Below are 26,294 nucleotides of genomic sequence, written 5' to 3'. Positions count from 1 at the left end.
TGTCTATAAGGCTAAAAAAAAGAAAGTCGATATGCATTTCAGGTCTCTAGCTTCAACTTAACAGTAACAGCAAGAGGTAGAGGGGTAGTTAAGGAACCCTCTTGAGAAAATGCAATGTCTAGGATTTTGAGTACCAAAAATACAAACTATGTGATGAGTTTAACTAAGTCTTTACTATCATTAGTATTAAAATAGATCCATTCCTGAAAATTAGGAATGAATTGAATTTTGGACAATCATCCCCTCCCCTACTTAGAATCACCAAGGCTTTACTATTTTGGCCTAAGTCTTATGTAATACCAATTTTATTTATCCATAAATGTGTATTCCTCTGTTTTGGATAACCTAACTGGGAGCAAGTCAGAGATCACTTTTTACATTTGAATTGATTTTTAAGTCAAGAGTGTCTCAGAGATTACTCATGTTTTTTATATAGGAGCAAGGTACATTAAGTGGGGTTCTGGAGACATTGTTACAAGAATTGCAGGACTGTCAGGGAATACACTTCCACGCTATAGATTAAAGTTCTTAGAAACTGAGGCCAATCACCCAACTTCTCTGGTGTCCAGAGGTCTCTAATTGATGTTACTGAACCCTAAATTTACCATGACAATATGTAGGAATATACGCCAAAGAAATATTAAGGGCCTGCTCCTCCAGAACCTAGATTCACTTAGTATATTGAAGAAGATAACCGAAACAATGCACAAAGAAGGGGATTAAGTGGTTTCGCCTAAAAGCTAGAAACTGAACCATTAAGCCAATCTTACACACGAGGAAACGGAATTGAGACGCGAACTTGAGGCCCCACCCCCTCACCCCTTCTTGGCCAATCGCTGGCGACGCAACCGAAAGCTCGAGCCTGATAGGCGAGTTAAGGCCGCCCCCTAAGCCGTAAGTATCGCGAGGTAAAATGTGAAATCCGCCAACAATGGATTGGCTGACGGGATTGGTGACGTCAGACGCAAAACGCCGGGCCTAACGCGGGAGCGTGAAGGACTCCACGAATTCCGTTTGGAGGCATCTTTGAGCTCGCCGAGTAAGCATCATGAGCAAAGCTCACCCTCCCGAGTTGAAAAAGTAAGTATGTGAGAGGCCTGCGTCTAAGTAGTAGCTTCTTTCCGTGCTTCGAGTTACTTAGGTCCTTCTCCATTTCCTCCAGTGTGCCTGGCGTGCGTATTCGGGCCGAGGCCGCAGAGAGCCTGGGAGCGTCTCGCGCCTGTGCCTGAAGCCCGCGCAGACATCTCGTTTAGGCTTGGTCTGCATGGTTTGGTTACCACTGACGGACAAGGCGCCTCTGTACTGTCTTCTCGCCTCTCTAGCTGGATCTTCCGAGCCCACGTCTCCCAACGCACTCTCATGCTCTTTCTCCTTTGCTTGGAGATCTGGGGTGCCATTCTTTGTTGAACATCTTGAATAGCGTTAAGTTCTAGATAAGGTGGCTGGAGAGTAATTTATATATAAAGAACTAAGATGGGCAGAATGGACGTGCTTAATAGTGTATGAGGAGTCAAAAGTAACTTTTTTTAAGTTTATTTTGAGAGAGTGAGCACGGGGGTGGGGGGCAGAAAGAAAGGGAGAGAATCCCTCCTAGCAGGCTCTGCACTTTCATAGTCAGAGGCCGGGCCTCCAGCTCACCAACCCTAGTATCATGACCTGAGCTGAAACGAAGAGTGAGATGCTTAGCTTACTGAGCCACCCAGGCATGCCCTATAAAGCCACTTTAGTTTTTTAGTTTATAGCTGTCTCTGAGGTTTTGTTTTGTTTGAGAGAGTTGTAAGCAGGAGAGGGGCAGAGGGGGAAAGGTTCTCAAGCAGACTCCAGCACCAAGGAGCCTGCTGGGCTTCATCTTAGGAGACTGAGATCATGACCTGAGTAGAAATCAAGAGTCCCACGCATAACCGACTGGGCCACTCAGGTGCCTCAACTTTGAGCTTTAATTTGGAAATCCTATTCCTTTCTTTTGCTTTCTTGTGCTTAAGTTAAATGTGAATGTCATTTGATACCTGGCTCTGTTACCATTTGTGTGAGAACCTTCTTGTTTTGTTTTGTTTGTTTTTTCCTGTCAGAGAAGACTAGGGTTTTGGGTTTTTTTCCTGCACCCAGTAAAATCAACTCCAAACAGGATATTCCTACTTAAGATAGACGCAGTTTAAAGTTTTAACCTCTTCAGACAACGCCTGACTGAACTTAACATGTTCCATGCCTCCTAAGTATGTCTCTATCCTGTTTAGACCATGTAATGCCAGGATTCTTGCAGGTAGTAGTTGGATAACACAACAGATACAAAATTGTTTCAGGGATCAATTTGGGAGAAAGCCATCTGGCCTCTGTATAGTTCCAGCTCCATAAAGAAGTCAGACTTAATTGAAAGTCATATTTACATTTAAATGCACATTTGTATCAAAGCCATTTTGTGCAAAAATTATAAGCCTAACTTTAAGAAAAATCAAAATTATTGTGAAAACGCTAATCTGAAACTTACTGTTTTATTGATGAGCTGATAAAATCTTACAGGTATCCTGGATTTGTCAAGAACTGGTAAAATGGTGATTATTTTTTAACAAAAGAGTCGTTCTCTACGTGTAATGTTAGATTTCCTATTTGAGAATTTCAGAGGATGAAACTAGCTTTAATATTTTTCTCATCTCTACATTTCATGTGTTGTGAAATCCTCTGAGACCTACCTTGAAAATGACCTTAAATTTTTTTTTTTTTCCTTTACCGTCTCATAAATACCATCTTTTACTCTTTTATGCCCTCCTCCTGGTTTAGCCTAACTCAGTAGTTCTTAACTAGGGACTAGGAATTCGGGTTCTGTCAGCAGGCATCTAGTGAGTAGAGGCCAGGGATGTTGTTCAACATTGTACAATGCACTGGACATCCTTCAACAAAGAATTATCTGGCCCCAGATGTTAACGTGGAGGTCAAGATACCGAGGCCTAACCCAATTCTCCCTCCCACCTCTTAAAAATTGCTGCCACAGTAGTCTTGCCAAAGACTGGACTCTGTTTTACTAATTTATCACTGTCTGCATGGTAAAGTCCAGAGTTCTTGACCCGGCATTCAAGCTCCTCCATCTGAAATCCAAGCATCAAATATTACACACACTAATATTTGCCCTATTCTCCAGCCAAAATGAACCATTTGTATTTGCTTAAACTGTCTCACCTGCTCTGTGACCTTGGGCAATTTAGTTAACCTTTCTGAGACTCAGTTCCTCATCTATACAGTGGTGGTAATAACAATATATAACTTTATATAGTCATCATAAAGATTAAGTAATTTGTGTTATGTTGCATTGTATATATCATATTAAAATAAAATTACCATACTAAATATTTTTATTTGTGTGTCTTCTCACACCTTTTGTCAGGCCTGTCTTAATTTATATATATATTTTTTTTTTTTTAATTATTTTTTTTTTTTTAACGTTTATTTTTATTTTTGAGACAGAGAGAGACAGAGCATGAACAGGGGAGGGTCAGAGAGAGAGGGAGACAGAGAATCCGAAACAGGCTCCAGGCTCTGAGCTGTCAGCACAGAGCCCGACGCGGGGCTCGAACTCACAGACCGCGAGATCATGACCTGAGCCGAAGTCGGCCGCTTAACCGACTGAGCCACCCAGGCGCCCCTGTCTTAATTTATATTTAAATTCTCCCATGATATGTTCTGCATTAAAATTGCATGAAATTTCATATTTTGTAGCCTGTAACTGGAAGAGGGAAAAACTGGTTTGACTACATAGCTTAGTATTCTCATAATATCCTGCTGAGATGGAATTTCCCTGTTTAATCCAGATTTTTTTTAAAGCTTCAAGATATGTATTTATTTTGCTAAAAAATACTTAAGTGTTGAGGAATATCTTGAACACTTAAGATTGATGCTTAATATTAAATAAAAGAACGCTCCTTATTGTCTCAAATATAAAATAGCTATTGATTTGGATATAGTTTTATTACCTTCTAGTTTTCTCACAGCTTTGGTTTTGCTAATAACCAAAATCTAAACACATCTTTGTTTTTGTTATGGCTATAAAATCCAGTCATCAAGGGGCGCCAGACTGGCTCAGTTGGTAGAGCATGCAACACCTGATCTTGGAGTTGTGAGTTAGAGCCCCATGTTGGGCTCTAAAACTTAAAATTTTTTTTAATGTTTATTTATTTTTGAGCGGGGAGGGGAACAGAGGATCCAAAGCTTAGGCTTCATGCTGACACCCATGAGCCTGATACAGGGCTTGAACTCACAAACCATGAGATCATGACCTGACCCAAAGTCAGACACGCTCATTCCACTGAGCCACCCAGGCGCCCCAAAAATAATTTTGAAATCTTTAAATATAGTAAAGTCCAGTCATCAAAAATTAGGTCAGTATTGAACAACAAGAATGTTTTTGTAATTCGTATCAGGATAAAGGCTCATTTGATGTACATTAATATATTCTAAATCCATTCCATTTTTATTATCTTGCCCCTTCCTAAATTCTATTTCTCTGTGTAAGTGCTAAATGAGGTACCCCTTTATTCCTGCCTCCTTTACAGCAGTACAAGGTGTTTGCTATTTTAAATTTCATTATTTTTATTGTCCAATTTTAACAAATTATATTGACTGTACCTACTTTTGTGCTTATTTATGCTTAAATTTTTTTAATCATTTATATAATTTTACCCCTTTTTGCTTTTTCAGATTTATGGACAAGAAATTATCATGTAAGTTTTTTGGGGGTCTTTTGTTTCGTTTTTAGTTAGTTGCTTTCTGCATGTGTCTTGGCAATATAATGTTTGGAGCAACTTTATAAAGATTTACAGCACACAGGACCTCTAATTCACATCCATTAATTAAGCAGGTTTATTGAAATCCTACACAAGCAATTTTGTTATCTAATCTTTTTTAATGTTTGTCTTTTTATTTTGAGAGAGAGAGTGCATAGGGGAGTGGCAAAGAGAAGAAGAGAGAAAATCCCAAGCAGGTTCCGCACTGTCAGTGCAGAGCCCATTGTGGGGCTCAATCCCATGAACCGTGAGATCATGACCTGAGCCAAAATCGAGTCAGACACTTAACTGTCTGAGCCACCCAAGCACCCCCCTAATTTCTGATAGTTAACAGATTGCACAGTACTATTTCCTAGAAGCCCTCCCTCACTTAGATAAAATTAATGGGATTTTCCTATTTTGTGATATTTAAAAATTTATCAACCTTTTTTCCTTTAAAGCAAAGGACTTGGACTAGGACTAAAAATCTGACCTGTACAGTACTTGAAGTATATAGGAGTTAAGACCAGGGCTTCAAAGGCAAGCAGCCTTCCCTTTGAATTCCAGTTCTAGCCCACAGTACTTGTAAAACCTTGAACCAGTTTCTTAAGAAGCTCTATACTTCATTTCCCTCATAAAAAGTTATGATAATTCTACTGGATAGGATTTTCGTAAGTTTTTTTTTCTTTAAAATTTTATTTTAATTCCAAAATAGTTAACATACAGTGTTATATTGGTTTCAGGTGTACAGTATAGTGATTCAGCACTTCCATGCATTATCCTGTGTTCATCATGGCAAGTGCACTCCTTAATCCCCATCGTCTATTTCACCCATTCCCGTACCTGGATTTTTGGGGGGGTTTGTTGTTGTTGTTATTTTTGAGAGAGACCAAGTGTGATTGGGGGAGAGGCAGAGAGGGAGACACAGAATCTGAAGCAGGCTCCAGGCTCTGAGCCGTAAGCACAGAGCCTGACGTGGGGCTTAAACTCACGAACTATGAGATCGTGACCTGAGCCAAAGTCAGACACAACCGATTGAGCCATCCAGGTGCCCCCCCCCCCTTTTTTTTTTTGGTAAGTTTAAACATGGAATTAAACGTGAAATGTTTAGCTCACTGCTTGGTAGATGATAAGGATAATGGATTATATATCTCAGGTACCTGAGTTTTATTCCACTTAATTTTTAATGAACAGTTGATATCTAATGGTCAGTTTTATTAAACTTCTTTTTCCCATTTTATAGTGAAATTAAATGGTGGCAGACATGTCCAAGGAATATTGCGGGGGTTCGATCCCTTTATGAATCTTGTGATAGATGAATGTGTGGAGATGGCAACTAGTGGGCAACAGAACAATATTGGAATGGTGGTAAGTAAAGATAGAAGGTTTCTCTTAGAGATTTTGTATTTATCTTGGAATAAGGATTAATTTCCCTTCTATTAAAGTCTTGGGGTAAAATGGAATTAGGAAAATAACAGGCAAGATTAAACTTTCCATCTCCCATTTAGTTGGACATTGGACATATGGCAGTCATTCAGCTGTGATGTAATCTCCATTCCTGTAGGTTAGATCTGAATCTTACGCAGAACACTCTGAAGTTCTTGGATTGAAACAATAGTAAGAAGTCATTTTTGACTTTGCTTTAGCAAAGTCTTTATAATAGAAGCCAAAGTCAGTCCTTCGTTATAGTCAATTTTAACGTGCTTATGAATTCCCAGAAAATCTTCTTATGCATGTTCTGTTGAGGCGCCTGGCTGGCTCAGCCAGAAGAGCATGTGACTCTTGATCTCGGGGTTGTGAGTTTGCTCCCCACGTTGGGTGTAGAGATTACATAGAATCTACATTTTTGTTTTTTAAGATTTTATCTAACAAGTGCCCATGTGATCCAAATCTGCCAGGCCAAATTATACTTTTTGATTTTAATTGTATGTATAATTAAACCCAGATTTTCTGATTTGTCACACCCAAATTTAAAGGTGGCCTTCAGGGTAGGGGCACCTGGTTGGCTCAGTTGGCTAAGCGTCTGAGGTCATGATCTCCTGGTCTGTGAGTTCAGGCCCCATATTGGACTCTGCTGACAGCTCAGAACCTGAAGCCTGCTTTGGATTCTGTGTCTCCCTCTGGCCCTCCCTGACTCACACTCATGTCTCTCAAAAATGAATAAATGTTTAAAAAAAAGATTTTTTTTTTTTTAAAAAGTGGCCAAGGTAAAAGTTGCAAGGGATGATCACAGTGACAGCCATTCACATGAAAGAAAATAGGAAAAAAACCCAGAAACAATTATAGGAGTAAACATTTCTGTATTCATTAGGGCATGGTGGTATGGCTACTGAGAAAGTTTTTGATGTTTGTCAACAAAACCCAGACTTTGAACTCTACTCTTTGTCCAGCACAGGACAATATACCCAGTAAGTGGTAAGCCCCAGGTTTCTTGGGAAAAGTAAATTAAAAAGGACAATTTCTACTTTAGCAAATTACTGAACATAAAGATCTCTAAAAGGTGGTAAAAGTTCATAATTGTTAGCCTTGCCTTTTTTTTTTTTTTTTTTAAGTTTATTTATTTATTTATTTATTTATTTTGAGAGAGAGCACGTATGGGCACACCAGAGCAGGGAAGAGGCAGAGAGAGAAGGAGGAAAGAGAGAGAGAGGGAGGGAGAGGGAGAGAGAAGGAAGGGGAGGGAGGGGGGGAGGGAGAGAGAGAGAAAAGAGAAACCCAAGCAGGCTCTGCACTGCAGAAATCAGGGTCAGACACTTACCCAGCTGAACCACTCAAGTGCCCCATGCCTCACAATTTTTAATCACTCTTTCCAAAGTGTATGTTAGTGCTTCTTGCAAATGCTTTTCCATTTGAAAAACATTGATGGTCAGGGCTGGAAAAACAGCTTAGAGTCAGTCTCTAGATAGGGACGGGGGAGACTCCCCTCCTCCTCCAAGTTTTATGCAAACTGACCTTCCTTTTAAGGTACATTTTCCTTGAACTTCTATTGAAAATGAATAAAACTGTGGACAAATCATTAGCACCTAGTTTCTTCTAAAAACAGTTCTTAAATAGTCCCAAGATTTTTCTCTAGCCCTTCCTCTTACAAATTCAGAAATATTGATTCTAAGAGGGTAGTTTTGATTTTTAGTTCATATCTCAACAGATTTGTTAGATTCAATAACGATTTTGATGTTTAAAAGTCAGTTCTGGGGCACGTGGCTGACGTCGATTAACTCTTGATTTCAGCTCAGGTCATGATCTCACGATTCGTTAGTCCAGGCCTCAAGTCAGTCTCTGCTCTGTCTTCTTGGGACTTTCTCTCCCTCTGTCTCTGCCCCCCCTGCCCCCCCGCCCCCCCCCCCCCCACCATCTCTGTCTCAAATAAATAAGTAAATAAAACTTTTTAAAAGTCTGCTCTAATTTGGGAAGACAAGGTTTCAGAGATTTGTGTGACACTTCTTGGAATTTTATCAGAGAAGGAATCAAACCTAGATCATGCATCTGTCTCAAAATTTTCCCCCTGAATTTTTAAATTTTTTTTAACGTTTATTTATTATTGAGAGATGGAGCATGAGCATGGGAGGGGCAGAGAGAGGAGGAGACACAGAATCCAAAGCAGGCTCCAGGCTAGCACAGAGCCCGGACGTGGGGCTTGAACTCCTAAACTATAAGATCATGACCTGAGCCGAAGTCGTATGCTTAACCGACTGAGCCACCCAGGCACCCCTCCCCCTAAATTTTGATGGCCTTAATTGTTACACAGAAATTGGTTAAAAGCAGTGCCATCTTGAAGTCATTCAGATAATGAGTACCTACTTACTGTGTTAGGCAATCAGCTCTTCCACCTCTGATGCTTGTTGTGTGACCAAAAACATGTTTGTGTTAGTAGGCAATACTTGCAGCTGATTAGCACTTGGAAAGTGAAATAATGATAACCTATCAATTGTCCTTAATAAAAAGACATTCTAAAGAAAATGCAAGGATGGCTTTTCTGAGGTTGAAAGAAGGGAAACAAATAGGTTAGTTTTGTTTTTACAAGTTGTTTGGCAAAGCCAAACATTGCCTTTGTTATTCCCTTGTTCAAGTCATTGACCCATCGAGGCCATTGAAATGACTTTATACTATTATATTTAGAGAAGTGTGTGTTCAGGGCACTTGGGTGGCTCAGTCAATTAAGTGTCCGACTCTTGATTTCGGCTCAGGTCATGATCTCACAGTTCGTGGGTTTGAGCCCCGCATTGGGCTCTGGTGCTGACAAAGCTGAGCCTGCTTGGGATTCTGTCTTTCCTTCTCTCTGCCCCTCCCATACTTGTGCTCTTTCTCTCCCTCTCTCAAAATAAACAAATAAACTTAAAAGAAATGTGTGTGTTCTGAAGGGGAGGTAATCTGTATCTGTTAACTGGATAATTACCTAATGATGTCTCAACTAGCCTCTTCTGAGATATCCCCAGAGTTGTCAGTGGCCTCACTTTTGTCTTCAAGATTCCACTCCATCCCTAGAGTTCCCCTAAGAGTGTAGTAAAAATTTTATATTAAGATACTGCATAGTTCAAGAGTTCCTACTAGCTTTGTGGTTCTATAGCTCCATTTTAGGTTTGTATTCTTTATTAGATAGCTCTGCCCTTTCAAGAGACAAAGAGCCTTTGCAACACTTCGCAAAAACTAGCCTTGAAGCACACAAGGAGCACTATGGAATTCTAGACCTGATGGTTCCAGTTTGATTTGGAGAATGAGGCCTAAACACAATGAGAAAAGAGGAGAATTACTATATAACAAAGGTGTCCACTCACTAGCCTTATTTCGTGTACTACGTGAGAGGACAAAGAAGTGTGCAATACCTACCATTTTAGAAGATGTTGATGAGAGTGACACAGTGTTATTTTGTTTTTTAATAATGCCCCCAAAAGCCTCTGATCTGAACGTTTGAGTTCTATGAAATAACTTCTCTGCCATCCTCCCCTTCTAGGGAAAGGGGTCAGCAGAAATGGACACATTTAGCAGAGAGCAAAGAAAGCTAGTAGTTTTTCATGCTTTGATCAGTGAGATCTGATCTTCACCATCTGTTGCAAATAACCCAGGAATTAAAACTCTGAGAACTAAATAAGCATATTGTTTAGATTTTTATCCCTAACTTAGGAGTATAGGCTCCTTCAGTCCCTATTTTCAGGACATTGTTCTTTTTTCATGCTGCTCTTTATTTCTTTGCCACCTTCTCATCATGCTCATTGCTATTTGTATCTGCCAGGCTCCAAGACACTTTCCCACCTCCAAGACATTGTTCCTTTCCAATCTGTCAGCTGCAGTAATCACATGCAAGTTTGTTTGTTTTTTTTTAATTTTTTTTTTTTTAACGTTTATTTTATTTTTGAGACAGGAGGAGACAGCATGAACGGGGGAGGGTCAGAGAGAGAGGGAGACACAGAATCTGAAACAGGCTCTAGGCTCTGAGCTGTCAGCACAGAGCCCGACGCGGGGCTCGAACTCACAGAACGCGAGATCATGACCTGAGCCGAAGTCGGATGCTTAACAGACTGAGCCACCCAGGCGCCCCGCAAGTTTGTTTATTTAACAGGGAGTTACTGAGCCCTCTCTGTGCCTGCTACCGCTTTAGGCACTGGGGATACTGCAGCTGCCCTCATAGAAATGACATTTTCAGAGCCCCTGGGTGGCTCAAAGTGTCCGACTTTGGCTCAGGTCATGATCACGCAGTTTGTGGGTTCGAGCTCTGCCTCGGGCTCTGTGCTGACAGCTCAGAGCCTGGAGCCTGCTTCAGAGTCTGTCACCCTCACTCTCTGCCCCTCCCCCACTCACGCTCACTCTCTTTCCCTTTCAAAAGTAAACATTAAAAATTTTTTAAAAATAAAATTTTCCCGAGGAAGACCATAACAATGTATATGATAAATAAAGCAAATAGAATGAGGGGAGAAAAGAACAAGTTACAGCTATTTTTACTTCAGCTGCCTATAGGCATAGCTCCACTTTTAATCCTAATCAGAATGCTTCCATTTCTAGTATTTCCTCTCATCCCCCTCCTGTCTTTTCACCTCACCAGCTCTACTGGACCTGATCTGTGATTGCAGTGTGATCTACAGTCCACCAGGGGCTCCTTATTTTCTTTTTTTTTTTTTTTTTCAACGTTTTTTTTTTTTTTTTTTTTTTTTTTTTTTGGGACAGAGAGAGACAGAGCATGAACGGGGGAGGGGCAGAGAGAGAGGGAGACACAGAATCGGAAACAGGCTCCAGGCTCTAGGCTCTGAGCTGTCAGCACAGAGCCTGACGCGGGGCTCGAACCCACGGACCGCGAGATCGTGACCTGGCTGAAGTCGGACGCTTAACCGACTGCGCCACCCAGGCGCCCCTAGGGCTCCTTATTTTCAAAGTCCCCTTGCCTTCTAGTTTGACGTATTTTTCTGACCCTTGTATTCTAACTCTCTTGAACTGTTACTGGCCATTTCACCTATGCTCATAAATATCCTTCCTTATCTTCGTTTGCAGAATGATTACTGATTAAGCACTGTGCTCTTTATAACTTCTCTTCCTGCCTCTAAGCTCCAATTCTTTTATTGCCAGAACAGTGGTTATTCCCTCAACTGTGAAACTTCACTGTCTTACATGGTTTTATGATGTCCTCCAAGTATCTTAACATTGGTGTTTGAAGTCTTCTAAGATTTGAGTGCAGACTGTCTTTGTTTCCCATTGCCTGTCATAACCTTTTACTGCATTCAAATTAGAGTCTTTCCTTATCCCCCTATACTTTTTCATCTTGGTTTTGTCTAGAATTTCTGGTCTTCCTGTCAAAAATCTACCCCATTTTCAAGACCCAACTAAATGCCATCTTCATAAAGCATATTTTTCACAACTTCCATCCTGGTTTCTTCCCTAAATAATCTTGTACCCCTAAACTGACATATTCTGTACATTTATCCTATTGACTTAACAGATTCCTTGGGACTGAGAGGAACATGTTGAGTACTGCAGTTTAGAAGATGAAATGAGTCATGGGGACTTGACATCTCAAAAGAGTACTTGTTACTCTTATTAAATCTAGAAAACGTACATCTTTTTTACAAAGGGCTTAGTAGCTTCTTGTCATAATTAAGATTTATGTAATAATAACCCTGTGGCTTGAAAAAAGGCCTCACAAACTGATTTTTAATACTGAAAAACCATTAATTTTGTGAAAATTCTTTCATCAGTATGTCAAATAAACTGTTTTTTTGGTTTTTTTTTTCAGGTAATTCGAGGAAATAGTATCATCATGTTAGAAGCCTTGGAACGAGTATAAACAATGGGTGTGTTCACCAGAAGAAACCAACTGCTTCCACGTGTCCCCTTCATAGCACCTGTTTTACTACAATATAAAAATCAGGTCATGCATTTTCATATTGAACTTTTTTGTTAAATAAACTTTTTTAATAGTCAAAAAATGCTTTCTCAGACATTCCGAACGTGGAAAATTGAATGTTAGCTTTTACTCTAGTTTTTTCTAACACAAACTGTTCCTGGTTGAGACTGATTTATTCCAAAGCTTTTATGCATTAATATTGAAGAATCTGATTAAATGTGAAGCATGGCTAGGATGGCTTTTTTTCATCTTTTAATGGAAAGATAAAGAACCTACAAACCTGAGCAGATTTCTTCTGAAACATTAACTGTAATTTTCAAAACTCTTGTAGTAGTTTTGATGTACTCTTGACTTTTCCAAGTACATCTACATTCCAAGTATACTGCAATTGAAGTAAAACACAGGAAGTAACGATATAGTTGTTTATTTTGAACATAAACAGGGAAGATTTTTTGAATACAAGAATAGAAATAGAACTCTAGAGAAAAACATTCCAGTGTTTTGTGGTTCTTTGTAGAGTATAAAGAATAGAAATAATGCTGCCCATAATATATTCATCTAGGTCATAAATTTTATGGCGCACAAACTCAGATGAAAGGATACATTGCAGATGGTTATATCATAAACCTAACTTCAAGAAACCTACCAAGCAGATGCTGTACTTTTTGTGATCTGGTAAAAAAGCCTGCAAATCTTAAATCACTTTAACACTGTATAAAATGTATATTCGGGTGAGTATGTAAGATATTTGCAAACCACAACATAATGGATGGCTTATATGTATCTCTAAAATGTTTTTTCTGGTTTATAAAAAAATGTTTACAACAAAATAGCTAGAGCGATCAAACCAACTTAATCCCAGTAAGGGGAACTGATGTCAAGTCTAGTACATTTTTACTCTTCTCTGGCAGCTCTTTAAATTTTCACTGATATGGACAGGCATTTTTTGCAACCACATAGAGCTAAATTATAGAACTGGTTGTACTAAGCATGCTTCCTAGACCAAGAGCATCACGTAGGAACTTAACAGAGATGCGTATTTTCATCTTATGCCTGATATGTTGATAATATGTTTTGCTCTTGGAGGAAGCAATTTCCAGTGCCCTTTTGGAAAACAATCAGATACAACAGCAACGTTTTAAATTGGGGTTCTGGTAAGTAAATACAGATATCACAAAATAAGTCTGTGAGTAATAGAAATTAACTATTACCAGTTTTTATTCACCAATCTTTAACATATATATAACACAATATTACATTCTCTACAATATTGTCTTCATTAAAACCACAGGGGGAAAAAATGTGACTGCGTCTTAACAAGTAAAATTTTTAAAAAGCTGACCTTTTGACAGAGCATAGATTTAATCACCACCTTTACATCAAATATATCTTGGCAGTTTTATCAGCATATTAATATTCACAATTATAGTAGAGACAAAATCATTTTAAGTAAGAATCAATATTTTGCTGAATATCTACTGCCGTAATCTGGCGATGGACTTTTTTTTTCTCAACGATACTTATTTCTGTTATAGTTACTTTTAGAATTCACAAGCTTTTACTTGTTTTGTCCTACTGGTGACTAGAGAGACAGCCATTCATGATCTTTGTATGATAGATGTAGAACTGGTTCTTAAGTTTGGTTGCATATTAGAATCATTTGAGAAGCTTTAAACTCTTACAGATTATTCCAGTGTGCAGCCAAAGTTGAGAACTGCCTTAAAAACAAGATTTCAGCAACCGGTTTCTCACCCCAAATGCTACAGTAGTTTTAGAAGCATTTAAGTTTGAACATAATGCTGGATTTGACCAACTGTGGTGTCATTCTGGATCTCCTAGTGTCAACTGCTCTGGAGAAATCTAAGTTGCCTCTTGTCTGTCAGTGCTTACTATCAAGATTACTACTAGAGTTCTTATTGAGAGAAATGATTCTTCACAAAAATGAACCTGCTTTGATAACGCATTCAGTTTCTTGGGACTTTTAAGGCACTAAAAACCCTTTGGAGACATCTTAAACCCCCACATTAGTGATTCTCAACCCAGGTTGCACCTTAGAAACTTTTTAGCTACAATGCTGAGATCCTATCCTCAATCCATTAGATCAGAATCTCTGGTTGCATGGGGGTCTTTCAATATTTCTTAAAGTTCCATAGGTGAGGATTTGATAATAGACTGCCAATTTCTTAAATCAATAGCCTGTATTTGCTTTCATTTTACTTGAGATTTTTGTATGACAAAGTTCTACTCCTAAGGCTTCTGAATTTCACCCCTAATAAAATCAGGGGGGAAGGAATCCAAAGAATATTCAGAAAGTCAAGGCTTCTAGCATGGGCACATCTACTTTGAAAAAAAGGTATAAATTAAAGCCAAGCATAGGATACCAGCTCTAATAGTTAAGTTTTAACTATCTGACTGAAGGTCACTTCCAGCTGTGAAGCACAAATGAACTAGTCCCCAACTAAAAGTTAACATCTTTAAATTCTTTCTCAAGTGCTCAGCTTGAAATAAATTCAGGGCCCCCACCCACCAGACCTAGTGAATCAGAATCTCCAGAGGAGCTAGAGAAACCACATGCTTAACAAACTTCAGGTGATTCTATACTGTTGGCAGATATTAAAAGAAGAGTTAAGAAATTTTGGAGATGGTATAAAGATAGTAGTTAACTCCTTCATGCTTAATTAGAAACCTGTTATTTTCTCATGACTCGCTGGGATTACTTTTGTTAAACAGTACTAATATATGGCAAAATATCAGATTCAAAATCATCTCTGCTCAGATTGTGTTCTCTTTTGCCAGTGATATTCCATTTGGAACCAGGAGGGGGAAAAGAAAGTGATCAGTATCATTTCATAGTTCAGTTTTAAGTTTCTCATATAAGTCCTCTTGGTCAATCATGTCTGTGTGCCCATTCCAGCGATGATAAGCAAGGAGAGCGGCATTGTGGGCTGCAATGGCACTCATCTCCATGGCACTTGCTGCACACTCTATGCCATTGAGGTAGTAAAGTCTATCGTGGAGTATGATGGAGGGGCATTTCTCTGGAGGCTTATAGCGAGGATATGCAAGCCATGGCTGCTTCACAGCATAATCATAAGACAAAAAGAGCTTTAATATTTGTTCTTTAGTGAGGATTTCTTGAGAAAAGATCTTCCAAACATGCGCCCTTTCTGTTGATGGTTGAGGATTATCATTTTCTGTTACAGAGGACACAATCCCAATGCTATTAATGAACAAATCTGAATTATCAGTGGTTAAGATTGTACTGAGATCAAATTTGTCTAAGGCTCTAGAGCTAAAAAGAGTTGAATTCAGTTGCCCCTTAATTAAAGTTGTCACTATATGTTGGTAGTACTGATGGAATTCCTCAATTGGAGGATCAAAGTTGAGAAAAGTTATGTTGGACATTTTTCGATTCAATGGAGTGGCCACCAAGACGATATCATAGAAGTCTGAACGTGTCTCAGATCCAATTTGGTAGACCACTTCATACATCTTTGTGGGATTTCCTAGAGGAAAGAAGCATTCATGTTAGTCTTTCTAGCACACTATACTTTATACCTTCCAAAAATAATTATGTTAATAGTTTATAAAGTAGAAAATAGTTAAGGTATAATTCTAAGGAATTAAAAAGACTTTTAGGGGCACGGGGGTGGCTCAGTCAGTTAAGTGTCTGACTCTTGAATACCTTGTCAGGAAGTAAAAAATACGGAATTTTTACTTTTAAGAATGAGATTATTCTTTAATTCCAAGGAGACATGCCACTGTACTTGAGTGCATTTGGGAATATTTCTATGTGGCACAACATACACACAATTTATAATTCCATCATTTGGAAATGAGTACAAGATGACAGAAGAGTGGTTTTTCTCCCTGAGCAATTATTTTCTAGAGGGGAAATCAGGAACAATAAAATAGAATTTCAGGCTCACCTGTCCACTTGGTCCTTGTTTTCTCCTCTATGTACATTACTGATCCAGTTATAAGGTTGCTTTTGGATGCACGAAGGAGCCCTGAGCAAACAAGTTTATTTCCACCTTCTACTGCCCAAAGGCCAGAATCCGCACAGGACATTGATACTGCCCCTGTCAGTGGTAGGAAAAAAAAAAATGTATTTTAATTCTGACTCTGTAAAAGTCCCTCTACCTACTTTCTCTTCCCAATTCAGGTGAGTTCTACTCCAAATGTCTCCAGACATTGCCAAATAGCCCCTGAGGGCAAAATCTCTATGAAAGCTAAGGACTCTCTCCCCCTAAAAATGCACAGATCTACATATACACAATTTTGCCAACAATGTCTGAGGTTTCAGAAAAAGATAAGTCTTCTCTAATTCATAGCCTAAAGTAAGGAGTCACCATACATCAGGTAAGCCCTTTTGTGAGCTAATATCCATAATATTCCAAGCCTGGGCTTACCCACAAAGCCATTGATGTTCATGCTTTGGCCATAATTGACCCTCATGACAGGAGCAACAATTTCATTGAGGAATTTCTCAGAGAAGCCTGCTTTCTGCAAGGTTTCAAGAAGTGTTCGGTTAAGCATTCCAAGGAATTCGTCCCCTCCAAGAGAATGTAGTAACTTTTCTACGCTACTGAAGGCATAGTCATGAGACTGGTAGCGGTAGATCCTTTTGAAAAGAAGAGGAATAGCCATTAAACACCAAACAAGATGGGAAGGGAAATTGCATCATAAGATTCAAACTTTTCATATCTCCTTCTACTGAACTTCTACCTATCATGTAAGATGCACCTCAGTCACCATCTTCCCTGGGTATCCCAGAAGTTCTTATCCCCATCCCTACTCCCACCTCTGGAAGTACACTGTCCTTGTGTACTCTTCTGCATTAATAAGGTCACTGCGAGCACTTTTAAAGAAGTGGGTATGTCATATGTCTCCTTCAACTTTTTATCTTCCAGCAGCAGTTAAACATTTCTAAAATTAAACTTTATCTTTCCACCAGGCTTGATTCTCTCCACCCACCCCCTATCCCAGCCAAAATGTAGGCTGGGATGTTAGTTCACTGCTAACATCCCACAAGTCATCCTCAGTTCATTTAATTCCAAATTTAAATATTTTCACTTCTGCTTCTCCCATCAAAAAAGAAAACCTTTCCAGTCTTCCCAACATCTCTCTTCATTCTCATTTCCCTGATCTTAACTCAGGATTTATATTCAGACTACCAAGCTGAATAACTGATCTACCTACCTGCTTCCAGTTTTGTTTCTTTGAAACGTTTATGAATCTCTCAGAAACCTAAAACACATCTTTTGTCATCAGCTTATGCAAAAAACAACTTGTGGGGTGCCTGGGTGGCTCAGTTGGTTAAGCATTCGTCTTTAGCTCAGGTCACAAACTCGCGGTTTGTGGGTCCAAGCCCCACTTCAGGCTCTGTGCTGACAGCTCAGAGCCTGGAGCCTGCTTCAGATTCTGTGTCTCCCTCTCTGGTCCTCCCCCGCTTGTACTCTGTCTCTTTCTCTCATAAATAAAGATTTAAAATTTTTTTAACTTCTTACTGCTGCTTAGTAAATAAACTCCTGACCAAAAAAAAGGAATGGATTTTAGAGCCAAATTCATCAAGTCTAACTGCCTTTGCTCTAACTGCAGACAGAGAAACAAGTAAAAGAACTCTGAAAGTCTCATGACAAGTAGAAGGCTCAAGCACAAGCTGCCCCTGTGCCCTCAACCACACACTTACCCTCCACTGAACAAACCTGACCCATTCACTGATACCTGAAAATGCTCTGCATGTTGCTCCAACACTACATTAGCTCTTCTCTCCAACCAGAACACACTTCTTTCAGCTTGAACCCCACCTGCTCTGCAAAGTTTTGCCCAACTTCCCGGTTCACAGTACCCATGCCACTCATTCAGCACTATTACTTAATTTTTAGAAAATCCCACCTGATATTTTCTTGAACTTCACGGACTTAAAAGAATATCCACATAAATTAGTTGATGCTGACTTCAAAATGTTATTTTTCAAGTGAAAAAATGAGAAAAGTTATTTTTCAAGTGATACAAAAATGAGAAAGACCGGATTCCTCTCCCTCAAGGAGCTTACAGTTAGGTATAGGTAATAAGGCATATGCACAGATAAGTAATGAAACAAAGGAGGAAATAGGTGCCAAAGAAAGAGCTCTCAGTGATCCCAGGAGGAGAATTTTTACAATTTTCTTCTCTCAAAGTTGTAAAGTTTTTGAGCAGGGAAATGTCACATCCATTTCAGTATTACCTCCTATCTACCAGTGAGTATAGTATATAAAACATTGAATACATTTTTGTGGGAAAAATTGATACCAGTGCCCAAACTGAGGAACAACTCACTCCTTCCAACCATATCAATCCCTAGGAACTTAAAAAAAGTAGAGGGTGAAAACACTGAGTTCTCACTTGACAAAACAGACTGAGAGAAAAAGGGATTCTCAATAAGATTTAACAGCTACTTACTCATCAGAAACCATGAAGGCCAGAAAGTAGTGGGTCAAGGTGTTGGTAAGGCTGGTTCCTTCTGGAATTTCTGATGGAAGATTCCATTTTCTTGCCTTTTTCAGTTTCTATAAACCACCTGCATTCCTTGGCTTGTGACATCTTCCTAGCATCATTCCAACCTCTTGTTTCCATCATCACATTTCCTACTACTCTGATCCCCCTGCTTCCCTCTTACAAGGACTCTTGTGATTACACTAGGCCCACTTAAATAAGTGAGAATGATCTCCCCATTTCAAGATCCCCAACGAAATCATTTCTGCAAAGTCCCTTTTATCATGAAAGGTAACACATTCACAGATTCCAGGGATTAGGGTATAGACATCTTGCAGGGGCAGGGAGGCATTATTCAGCCTACCACAGGGGGCTACTCCATCGATACAAACAAGAGTTAATAGTGCCTTGCATCAAAGTGTAGCAGTGATGTTAGTGAGAAGTGGTGGAATTCTACATACATTTTAAAAACTGATAGGATTAGGGGACCTGGGTGGCTCAGTCAGTTGAGTGTCTTGACTTCAGCTCAGGTCATGATCTTGTAGTTCACGGGTTCGAGCCCCACATTGGGCTCGCTGCTGTCAGCAGAGCCCACTTTGGATCCTCTGTCCCCCTCTCTTATGCCCCTACCCCACCTGCTCACTCTCTCTCAAAAAATAAACATTAAAAAAATTAATAAAATTTAAAAACTGATAGGATTAAAGACAGACTGGATTTGGGAAAGGACAGAGAGAAAAGAGTAAAACATTCAAAATATTTGTTAGGAGTAAGTGAAAGGATCAGTCTCAGATCAAGAAATGTTAAGGGGCACCTGGGTAGCTCAGTCAGTTATGCATCTGACTCTTGATTTCCCCTCAGGTCACGATCTCCCAGTGTCTGAGATTGAGCCCCACGTTGGGCTCTGTGCTCTCCCTCTCTCAAAAAGTAAACATGTTCTTGATTTATTGGAAGAAACAAATGTAGGATGCATGGCCCTTTGAACAACATAAGGATCAGTGCTATATATTTGATGTGTAAGCAAATACTAAAGACCAGAGAGAGGCAGTAATTCAAGGAAGTTTGGTAATTGTTTTCTAAATTTGAAAATAGTAGGGGTGCCTGGCTGGCTCAGTCCATAGATGATGTGACTTGATCTCTGGGGTCAGGAGTTAGGGCCCCACACTGGGTGTAGAGTTTACTTAAACAACAACAAAAAAGTATAATCTATGTATCCCATCACTGGGTCTTTTTCACAGTACTATAATATCCAGAATTCACTTTAAAAGTGATTTCTTAATTTCTCCCAGGGCAATTCTCTACATGCCAAGCAAGCCACTGGTAAGAAAACTAACAGATATAGGCAGGTCTGCATCTGGTGCCATCTGAACTTGATTTTCCTGTAGAGCATGCAGCAACATGCCACCTACCTTCTCTACAAAGTTACTGGCTATTTCCACCCAAGTCCTGTATATTTTCTTAGTTACTGGTTTATTGCTTGTCTCTCTACTAGAACGTATATTCTTTGAGGACAGGGATGTGTTCTAGGTTCTACATCCACAGGATCCAGAATAGTGCCTGGCACATAATTAGGCAGTCAATATTTGGTGAATGAATGAAAGATTACTACTTTAAAATAATCTGCACTGTAGCTGACCTTAATGTGCCCACTGGAAAGGTGTTCAAGGAATCATCCCAACAGTGATGTTTAGAAAGAGAAATCCCCAGGGTGCCTGGGTGGCTCAGTCGATTGAGCTTCCGACTTCGGCTCAGGTCATGATCTCGCAGTCTGTGAGTTTGAGCCCTGCGTGGGGCTCTGTGCTGACAGCTCAGAGCCTGGAGCTGCTTCAGATTCCGTATCTCCCTCTCTCTCTGCCCCTCCCCCATTCATGTTCTGTCTCAAAAATAAACACTAAAGGAAGAAAGAAATCCCCAACTACCCTAAGTTAAAAAGCTAGAGTGTGTTTATCCTACTCAACCCTTAAATCTGTCCTTGTCAGTACTTAATCATATGACATGTAATTTTACCTTTTTTAACAATTAATTTTACTACATTGAAACATTCATAGTAATGAAATATCCTTAGCACTTACAAGCTGAATTTCTCCAGCATCTAAAATTGTCAACAAGCGTAAAAATTAGCACAGGCCAATGGCCTTGGGAAAAGTAAAAAAGAAAAAAAGGCTGCGTCTTTCAAAGTTAGACCAGTTATTTTATTTTTCCTAATTACCAAAACAATATACACAGAAAAGTTTGAAAATACAGAAACACTTAAAAAGTGGAGGGGCACCTGCGTGGCTCAGTGGGTTAAGCGTCCGACTTCGGCTCAGGTCATGATCTCATGGTTCACGAGTTCGAGCCCCGCATCGGGTTCTGTGCTGATAGCTCAGAGCCTGGAGCCTGCTTCAGATTCTGTGTCTCCCTCTCTCTCTCTGCCCCTCCCCTATTTGTGCCGTCTCTCTCTCTCAAATATAAATAAAAATATTTTTAAAAGGGGGGGGGGGGTGGGGAGTGCCACCTGTATTGTCACTACCTGAAACAGTGCTGGAATTTTTAAATTCTTGGGGCACACAGCTGATACTCTGCCTCAGGCTACTGGCTCACTGAAACATCATGTCACAATTAAAGTTCATTTAAGTTTTGTGGTCCTTTCTACCAGCTCTTTCACACATTACCTCATTCATCCATACAATGTCAGCACAGTGCAGAGATTAAGTGTGAGAACTCTGGAGCCAGAATGCCTGGGTAGGAACTCCAGTTCCACCACTCACTAGGTGAGTGTACTTGCACACTTGAAACCTCTGTGCCTCCACCTTCCATATCTGTAAGAAGCTAATAACTATACCTGAGAGAGGTGTCATAAGAATTCAAAGCATTAACATTTGTAGAGGATTTAAGAGTGTGTGGCAGAACTAAATAAGTATTTGCAAAATACAGTCAGAAGCAAAAATTACTCTCTTAATTTTCAAGTGGATAAACAGTCTGCATACTTTATATAAACCATTTGTCTAACAATCTTACAAACAGACCTTAAAATTAGGTAGAGAACTGTTTCAAGAAATTAGAATTTCTAAAGACCATCTAACTAAAAGGTCTTAGGTTAAATGGAAGGGGAAAAAATTACCTCATAAACTTGTCCAATATATCCTCTACCCACATGTGCATTCGGAGGGACTGAAATCCATAGTGCCAAATTAGTTTAATCATGTTAATTATGAACCAGCTGCTCTCCTCAAACACCAGAGTCTCTCCATTATACACCCCCATTAGGCCACCAAAGCCCTGAACAGTAGACAGACCTGCAAAAACAGAAAGGGTTGGCTAAGTCAGTGGTTTCTGTGTTGACCAAAAGAAAGAAGGTAATCTGAAGCTATCAGGGATACTCTGAAGTCAGTGAATTCCAGGTTTCCCCCAGTTCTCAGAAAACATATTAAAGGAGCTCTATCTTTAGAACAGCATGTAATACACTGCTCATTCATTATACTGTCCAAAAGCAGATATCTAAACGATGGGTCAGATGCTCATGCAGATATGTCAAAATTAGACTGGCTATTTTTAGTTGCAAAAGACTAAAAAGTGAAAGGAAAATGCCAGAATACCAACTGAATTCAACTTCCAAACAAATGTTAGACAGGAGTATGACCAGCATTAGTTGCTCCTGGCATACATTTGTCCTCAGGAAGGAAAGAGACCACAGGAGATGTGGAAGGCAGCAAAGGGAAAGGAGGCATCCCCATTCCTGTGCAAATCCTATTTTGCATAATTGGGTATTTCAAATAACTAAAAGGAGGTATAAATTACACAATATTCCCTGAGCAAAGGGCCTGCAGAGGCCTGCTAGCCTTTCCTCACAACCTGTCTAGCTCCTCTGGTGGCAGGGAAGTAGTCATATGTTCCAGGTTCTAGGCACACGTCTGCACCCATGCCTGTGTGAGTGACTTTAAGCCAGACATTTCAAACTTTGGGCCTCATTTCCCCAGCTGTAAAATGAGTACACAAGGTTTCTACGGACTCAAACCATTCTTTGATTCTTCAGCTTGAACCCAGAGGTTTAAGAACTGAGAACAGCAACCATCCCCACCCCACCCTACCCCCAACCCCCGCCCCCGCCCAATGGCTGTAATTCCAGATAACTGAAGATACAGATAACTAGTGTCCCATTACGGGGAAAGTGGCTCCTAACTAAGCTTGTACTTGTACTAATTGCTAGCAGCAAAGTGAGGAAAATAGTTTTGCCAACTTCTCTGTAAAAAACAATTAACTAAGCAGAAAAACTTCAGATCCCTATCTGATAAAAATATCCATGGATGGTCACACAGAAATCCACTTAGCTCTTAAGACCAAATGACATACCCAGGTCCTTGACAAAACGCTTCATGTGCAGATTTAAAGGATGGATGACAGAACCTCCTGCCTCGTATTCTTGCCCTCGCACAGTCATGGTGGCCAGGCGGCCTCCCACCTCTCCTCTTTCAAACAGGTCAATCTTCACATCTTTCCCAAATTTCTGCCGCAGATAATAGGCTGCTGAAGTGCCACCAATTCCAGCTCCAATAATTGCTATGGGTGGGGAAGAAAAAAAAAAAAGGAACAGTTTCTTTCCCTCTCACCCAGCTATGTGGGTTTTGTTTTTGAACAACAGATGTTACTTAAGGCTATAATCACCAATTTAGGGAAGCTGGGCACGGGAGGCAAGTCACAGTTGCTGTGAAGCTAAAACTCTGTGAATCTAGGCAGACGCTGCCCACCCCCCCGCCCCGACAAAAGTGGTATTACATTCACGTGCAAATGGACATTAGAATTTTTTTTTTTTTTTTTTGCCAGATCCCCAAGGGTTCTCACAGTTCTTTGTCAAGGCACCACTGGATCTGCACACCCTTCTTTGTGTCCAGCGCATGGGAACAGAGGAGGTGGGCCTTTCCAGCACGTATTTCCAATAAAGTGGCCGCCATTTTTACTAAGATTTGTTCTGTCTCATTAATATAGATAGGTTAATGTTCCCACAAAACAAAGCTTTACCGGGAATAAAAAAAGCAAAACAAACGCAGCAAAAACCATGAATGAAACTTTAGAGTGGATTATTGCCGCTGTGTAGTAGTCCTAGATAGGGAAATTGTGCAAGCTAGGGCCTCTAGGAGCAGGCCCACCTCGGCAAAGCAGGTGATGGAAATGGGGTTCCAGTTCAGCCTATCAAGGGAAGCAAACAGGGTCAGCTTGTTGGCACTGCTCGGTGTGCTACGGCCGCGTGCGCCTGTCATCTGCACAGCGAGGTGGCTCGTAGTTCCAGAACAAACCAGAAGACTGGCCTCCCAAAGGTGAAGCAAGGGAATGAGGAGAGGGGCCTCCCCCTCCCCAGCCCCCAGGCCTCCAGAACAAGGGGCTGCAGGGACGCCTGGCTGCCCTCCGCCCACCCCAAGGCCCCCTCCATGGCCCGTTCCCCAAGTGGGCACATCGACACGCCCGGGAAGACGCGGTCCCTGGGGCATCGACAGTGGCGAGCCGAGAAGACTATGACCTCCGAGAAGGATTCGGAGCGCGTGGCCTGGCGGGCTTCGCAGCCGACGGGCCTGGTGCACTGCGCAGCGGCCGCCCGGCGCCGGGCGCGCTCCAGCAACCCTCCCGCGCCGCCCCACCCCTCACCTACCGATCTTCTCCGGCGGGGCCCGCAGCTCGGCGCTCCCAGGGCACCCCCAGCTGCCTATCAGCAGCCACAGCCCCAGAAGCGACGAGCCGAGCTGCCCAGCCGTGCGCCCCATGGCCACCGGAGCGCAGCAGTCAGCTCCGAGCGTCCCACCGTCGGCCAGTTGCTGCGAGTCTGCGCGCTCTGCACGCCCCGCCCCCGGCCGGCCTTGCCCCTCCGAGCCCCGCCCAGGTCCGCTTCCTGCCGGCGCGGGCTCCAGCATCCCAGTTCTGCGCGTCGCTCCAGGAGCTCCCAAGCGTGGTCAGCCCGGTGCCCAGGCAGGCCTCGCCCCTCCGAAACGCACCCTGCTTCAGGGACATAACAAAGGCACCAGGGGCGGAGGCTCACCCAAGTTTGCCGCCTTACTCCCCATCTATTCAGGTGAAGCACCTTACTTCTTCACTACCGCCCTCTTCTGTCCCTTGAACCTCTCCCTGTCAAAGAATGCACAAAGCAAATCTCTGCCAAGAACAGAACTGTGGAGCAACAAATGCTTACTGAGTGGTCACTGTGTTTCGGGACTGTTGGGCATAAGCATAAAATGAATGGTTAAATAGTGGTAGGTGAAAGGGAAAATGAGGGAGACCAGGGATGGGGTCTTCCAAGGTGAAAAGTAGTGACAGACATGTGTGCCCATATCACACGATGCAACATTATGCAAGTATTAAAAAGAATGTAGGATCCGGGTGCCTGGGTGGCTCAGTCTGTTAAGAGCTGGACTTTGGCTCAGCTTATGATCTCCGGGTTCAGTTTGTGGGTTGGAGCCGGTCTGTGCTGACAGCAAGGAGCCTGAAGCCTGCTTCAGATTCTGTGTCTCCCTCTCTCTCTGCACCTCCCCTGCTCACACTGTGTCTCTCTCTCTCTCTCTCTCTCTCTCTCTCTCTCTCTCAAAAATAAACATTTAAAAAAATTTAAATAGGTGAGAAAAACTAGTGACTGAGTGAGTGATGGGTTTATAAGATCCCTTTCTGTAATTAAAATTACACCATCTCCACTCTTCACCTCCCCTCCAAAAAAGAAAACAAAACAAAAACCCAGTATATGAATATGTAGAATAGTATGGATGGAAGGAAAATAAGTTGAATAGAAAGAAAGATTGAACTTGGAAATAGGGAGTGTAAAATCCAATGCAAAGAGCATTCATTCATTGGACAAATTTTTTTGAGTTCCGAGTGGCAAGCGATGTTCTAGGTGCTTGAGAAAAATCAGTAAACAAAACAGATTTTTTAAAAAGTTTTATTTTAATGAAGCTGGCATTCTACTGGAGGGAGATATGATCATTAGAATAAGTAAATTATACATTATATAGAGTGGGGTAAGAGGAATGAGGAATGGGTTGCAATTTTAGGATGGTCCTGGTAGGCCTCATTGAGCAGGATAGCATTTGAGCAAAATGTTGCAGGAAGTGATGGAGTAGATCAGGCAAGTATATGGGGAAAGAGCTTTCTAGGTAAGGAAAACACCTGGCATGTTTGAGGAACAGCAAGGAGGCAAGTAAAGCAGAAGAAGAAGACAGCAAAGGTGTTAATAGAACAAGATGCAAATTATACAAGAAATAAACACTTCTAGTTAAGAACATAAAAATATGAAGATTAAGCCTCATTTTTCACTACATCTAGAAGTTACAAAGAAAGCACTACACTCTGTGTGTCTTTTAATTTCCTTTTTCCAAACTACATTATTCCCACAACACCTTAGTGTGTTAAGCCTACTAGGCCTTCAATGAATATGTGTTCATTAGAATTGACCATGTTAGTGACCTTGATATGGGTGTCATATTTGGAAACTTTCACTGCTGCTGATGAAACCTTGGGAAAGAGTTGACTGAAAGAACTCTCAGTGAAGAGACGGTGTAAAGGACTTGCAAAGTGGAAGGTGGGTCAAAGGCTTTCTCATTCTGCACTCTTACTCTTTCAAAATAACACTGCCACTGAAACCCCAAAATATTTTTTAAAAGGCCATGGAGGAAAACTGTTACCACATATACGAAGAGTAATAATAAGGTGATATAACAAACATTCATTCAACAGAGTACTGTTCAAGAAAGCTGTCGCCCTAGTAGGCTAAACACTGACTAAGGTTT

The 26,294-nt window shown here is 40.9% G+C and overlaps 2 protein-coding genes across 2 annotated transcripts; one reads left to right on the top strand and one right to left on the bottom strand.

The window, feature by feature from the left end:
• Positions 1-943: 943 nt before the first annotated feature.
• Positions 944-12,160, top strand: SNRPG (small nuclear ribonucleoprotein polypeptide G). The gene is made up of 4 exons (XM_042932599.1): positions 944-1,080; positions 4,687-4,709; positions 5,995-6,119; positions 11,968-12,160. The coding sequence occupies exons 1-4, from the start codon at positions 1,049-1,051 to the stop codon at positions 12,016-12,018; spliced, it is 231 nt and encodes a 76-aa protein (XP_042788533.1). The 5' UTR covers positions 944-1,048; the 3' UTR covers positions 12,019-12,160.
• A 1,118-nt stretch (positions 12,161-13,278) lies between these two features.
• PCYOX1 (prenylcysteine oxidase 1) lies at positions 13,279-24,335 on the bottom strand. Its single transcript, XM_042932598.1, has 6 exons — positions 24,176-24,335; positions 22,885-23,091; positions 21,656-21,830; positions 16,491-16,702; positions 16,008-16,160; positions 13,279-15,584 (listed from the first exon to the last, which is right to left on the bottom strand). Exons 1-6 carry the CDS (start codon positions 24,285-24,287, stop codon positions 14,926-14,928), a joined length of 1,518 nt encoding a protein of 505 aa, XP_042788532.1. The 5' UTR covers positions 24,288-24,335; the 3' UTR covers positions 13,279-14,925.
• Between the last annotated feature and the right edge of the window lie 1,959 nt (positions 24,336-26,294).

Source organism: Panthera leo, chromosome A3, assembly GCF_018350215.1.
Source record: "Panthera leo isolate Ple1 chromosome A3, P.leo_Ple1_pat1.1, whole genome shotgun sequence".
NCBI classification, from domain to species: Eukaryota; Metazoa; Chordata; class Mammalia; order Carnivora; family Felidae; genus Panthera; species Panthera leo.
Note: the sequence above shows the minus strand (reverse complement) of the source record. Positions and strands in the feature narration are given on the sequence as shown.

What these genes read in the sequence shown, in the direction of transcription:
- SNRPG (XM_042932599.1), top strand. Translation starts at nt 1,049, where the DNA reads ATGAGCAAAGCTCACCCTCCCGAGTTGAAAAA. An exon ending in CACCCTCCCGAGTTGAAAAA is followed by an intron (nt 1,081 to 4,686) that starts GTAAGTATGTGA and finishes TTGCTTTTTCAG; the next exon opens with ATTTATGGACAAGAAATTAT. An exon ending in TATGGACAAGAAATTATCAT is followed by an intron (nt 4,710 to 5,994) that starts GTAAGTTTTTTG and finishes CCCATTTTATAG; the next exon opens with TGAAATTAAATGGTGGCAGA.
- PCYOX1 (XM_042932598.1), bottom strand. Translation starts at nt 24,287, where the DNA reads ATGGGGCGCACGGCTGGGCAGCTCGGCTCGTCGCTTCTGGGGCTGTGG. An exon ending in GCGTTTTGTCAAGGACCTGG is followed by an intron (nt 21,831 to 22,884) that starts GTATGTCATTTG and finishes CTGTTTTTGCAG; the next exon opens with GTCTGTCTACTGTTCAGGGC. An exon ending in ATATTGGACAAGTTTATGAG is followed by an intron (nt 16,703 to 21,655) that starts GTAATTTTTTCC and finishes TCTTTTCAAAAG; the next exon opens with GATCTACCGCTACCAGTCTC.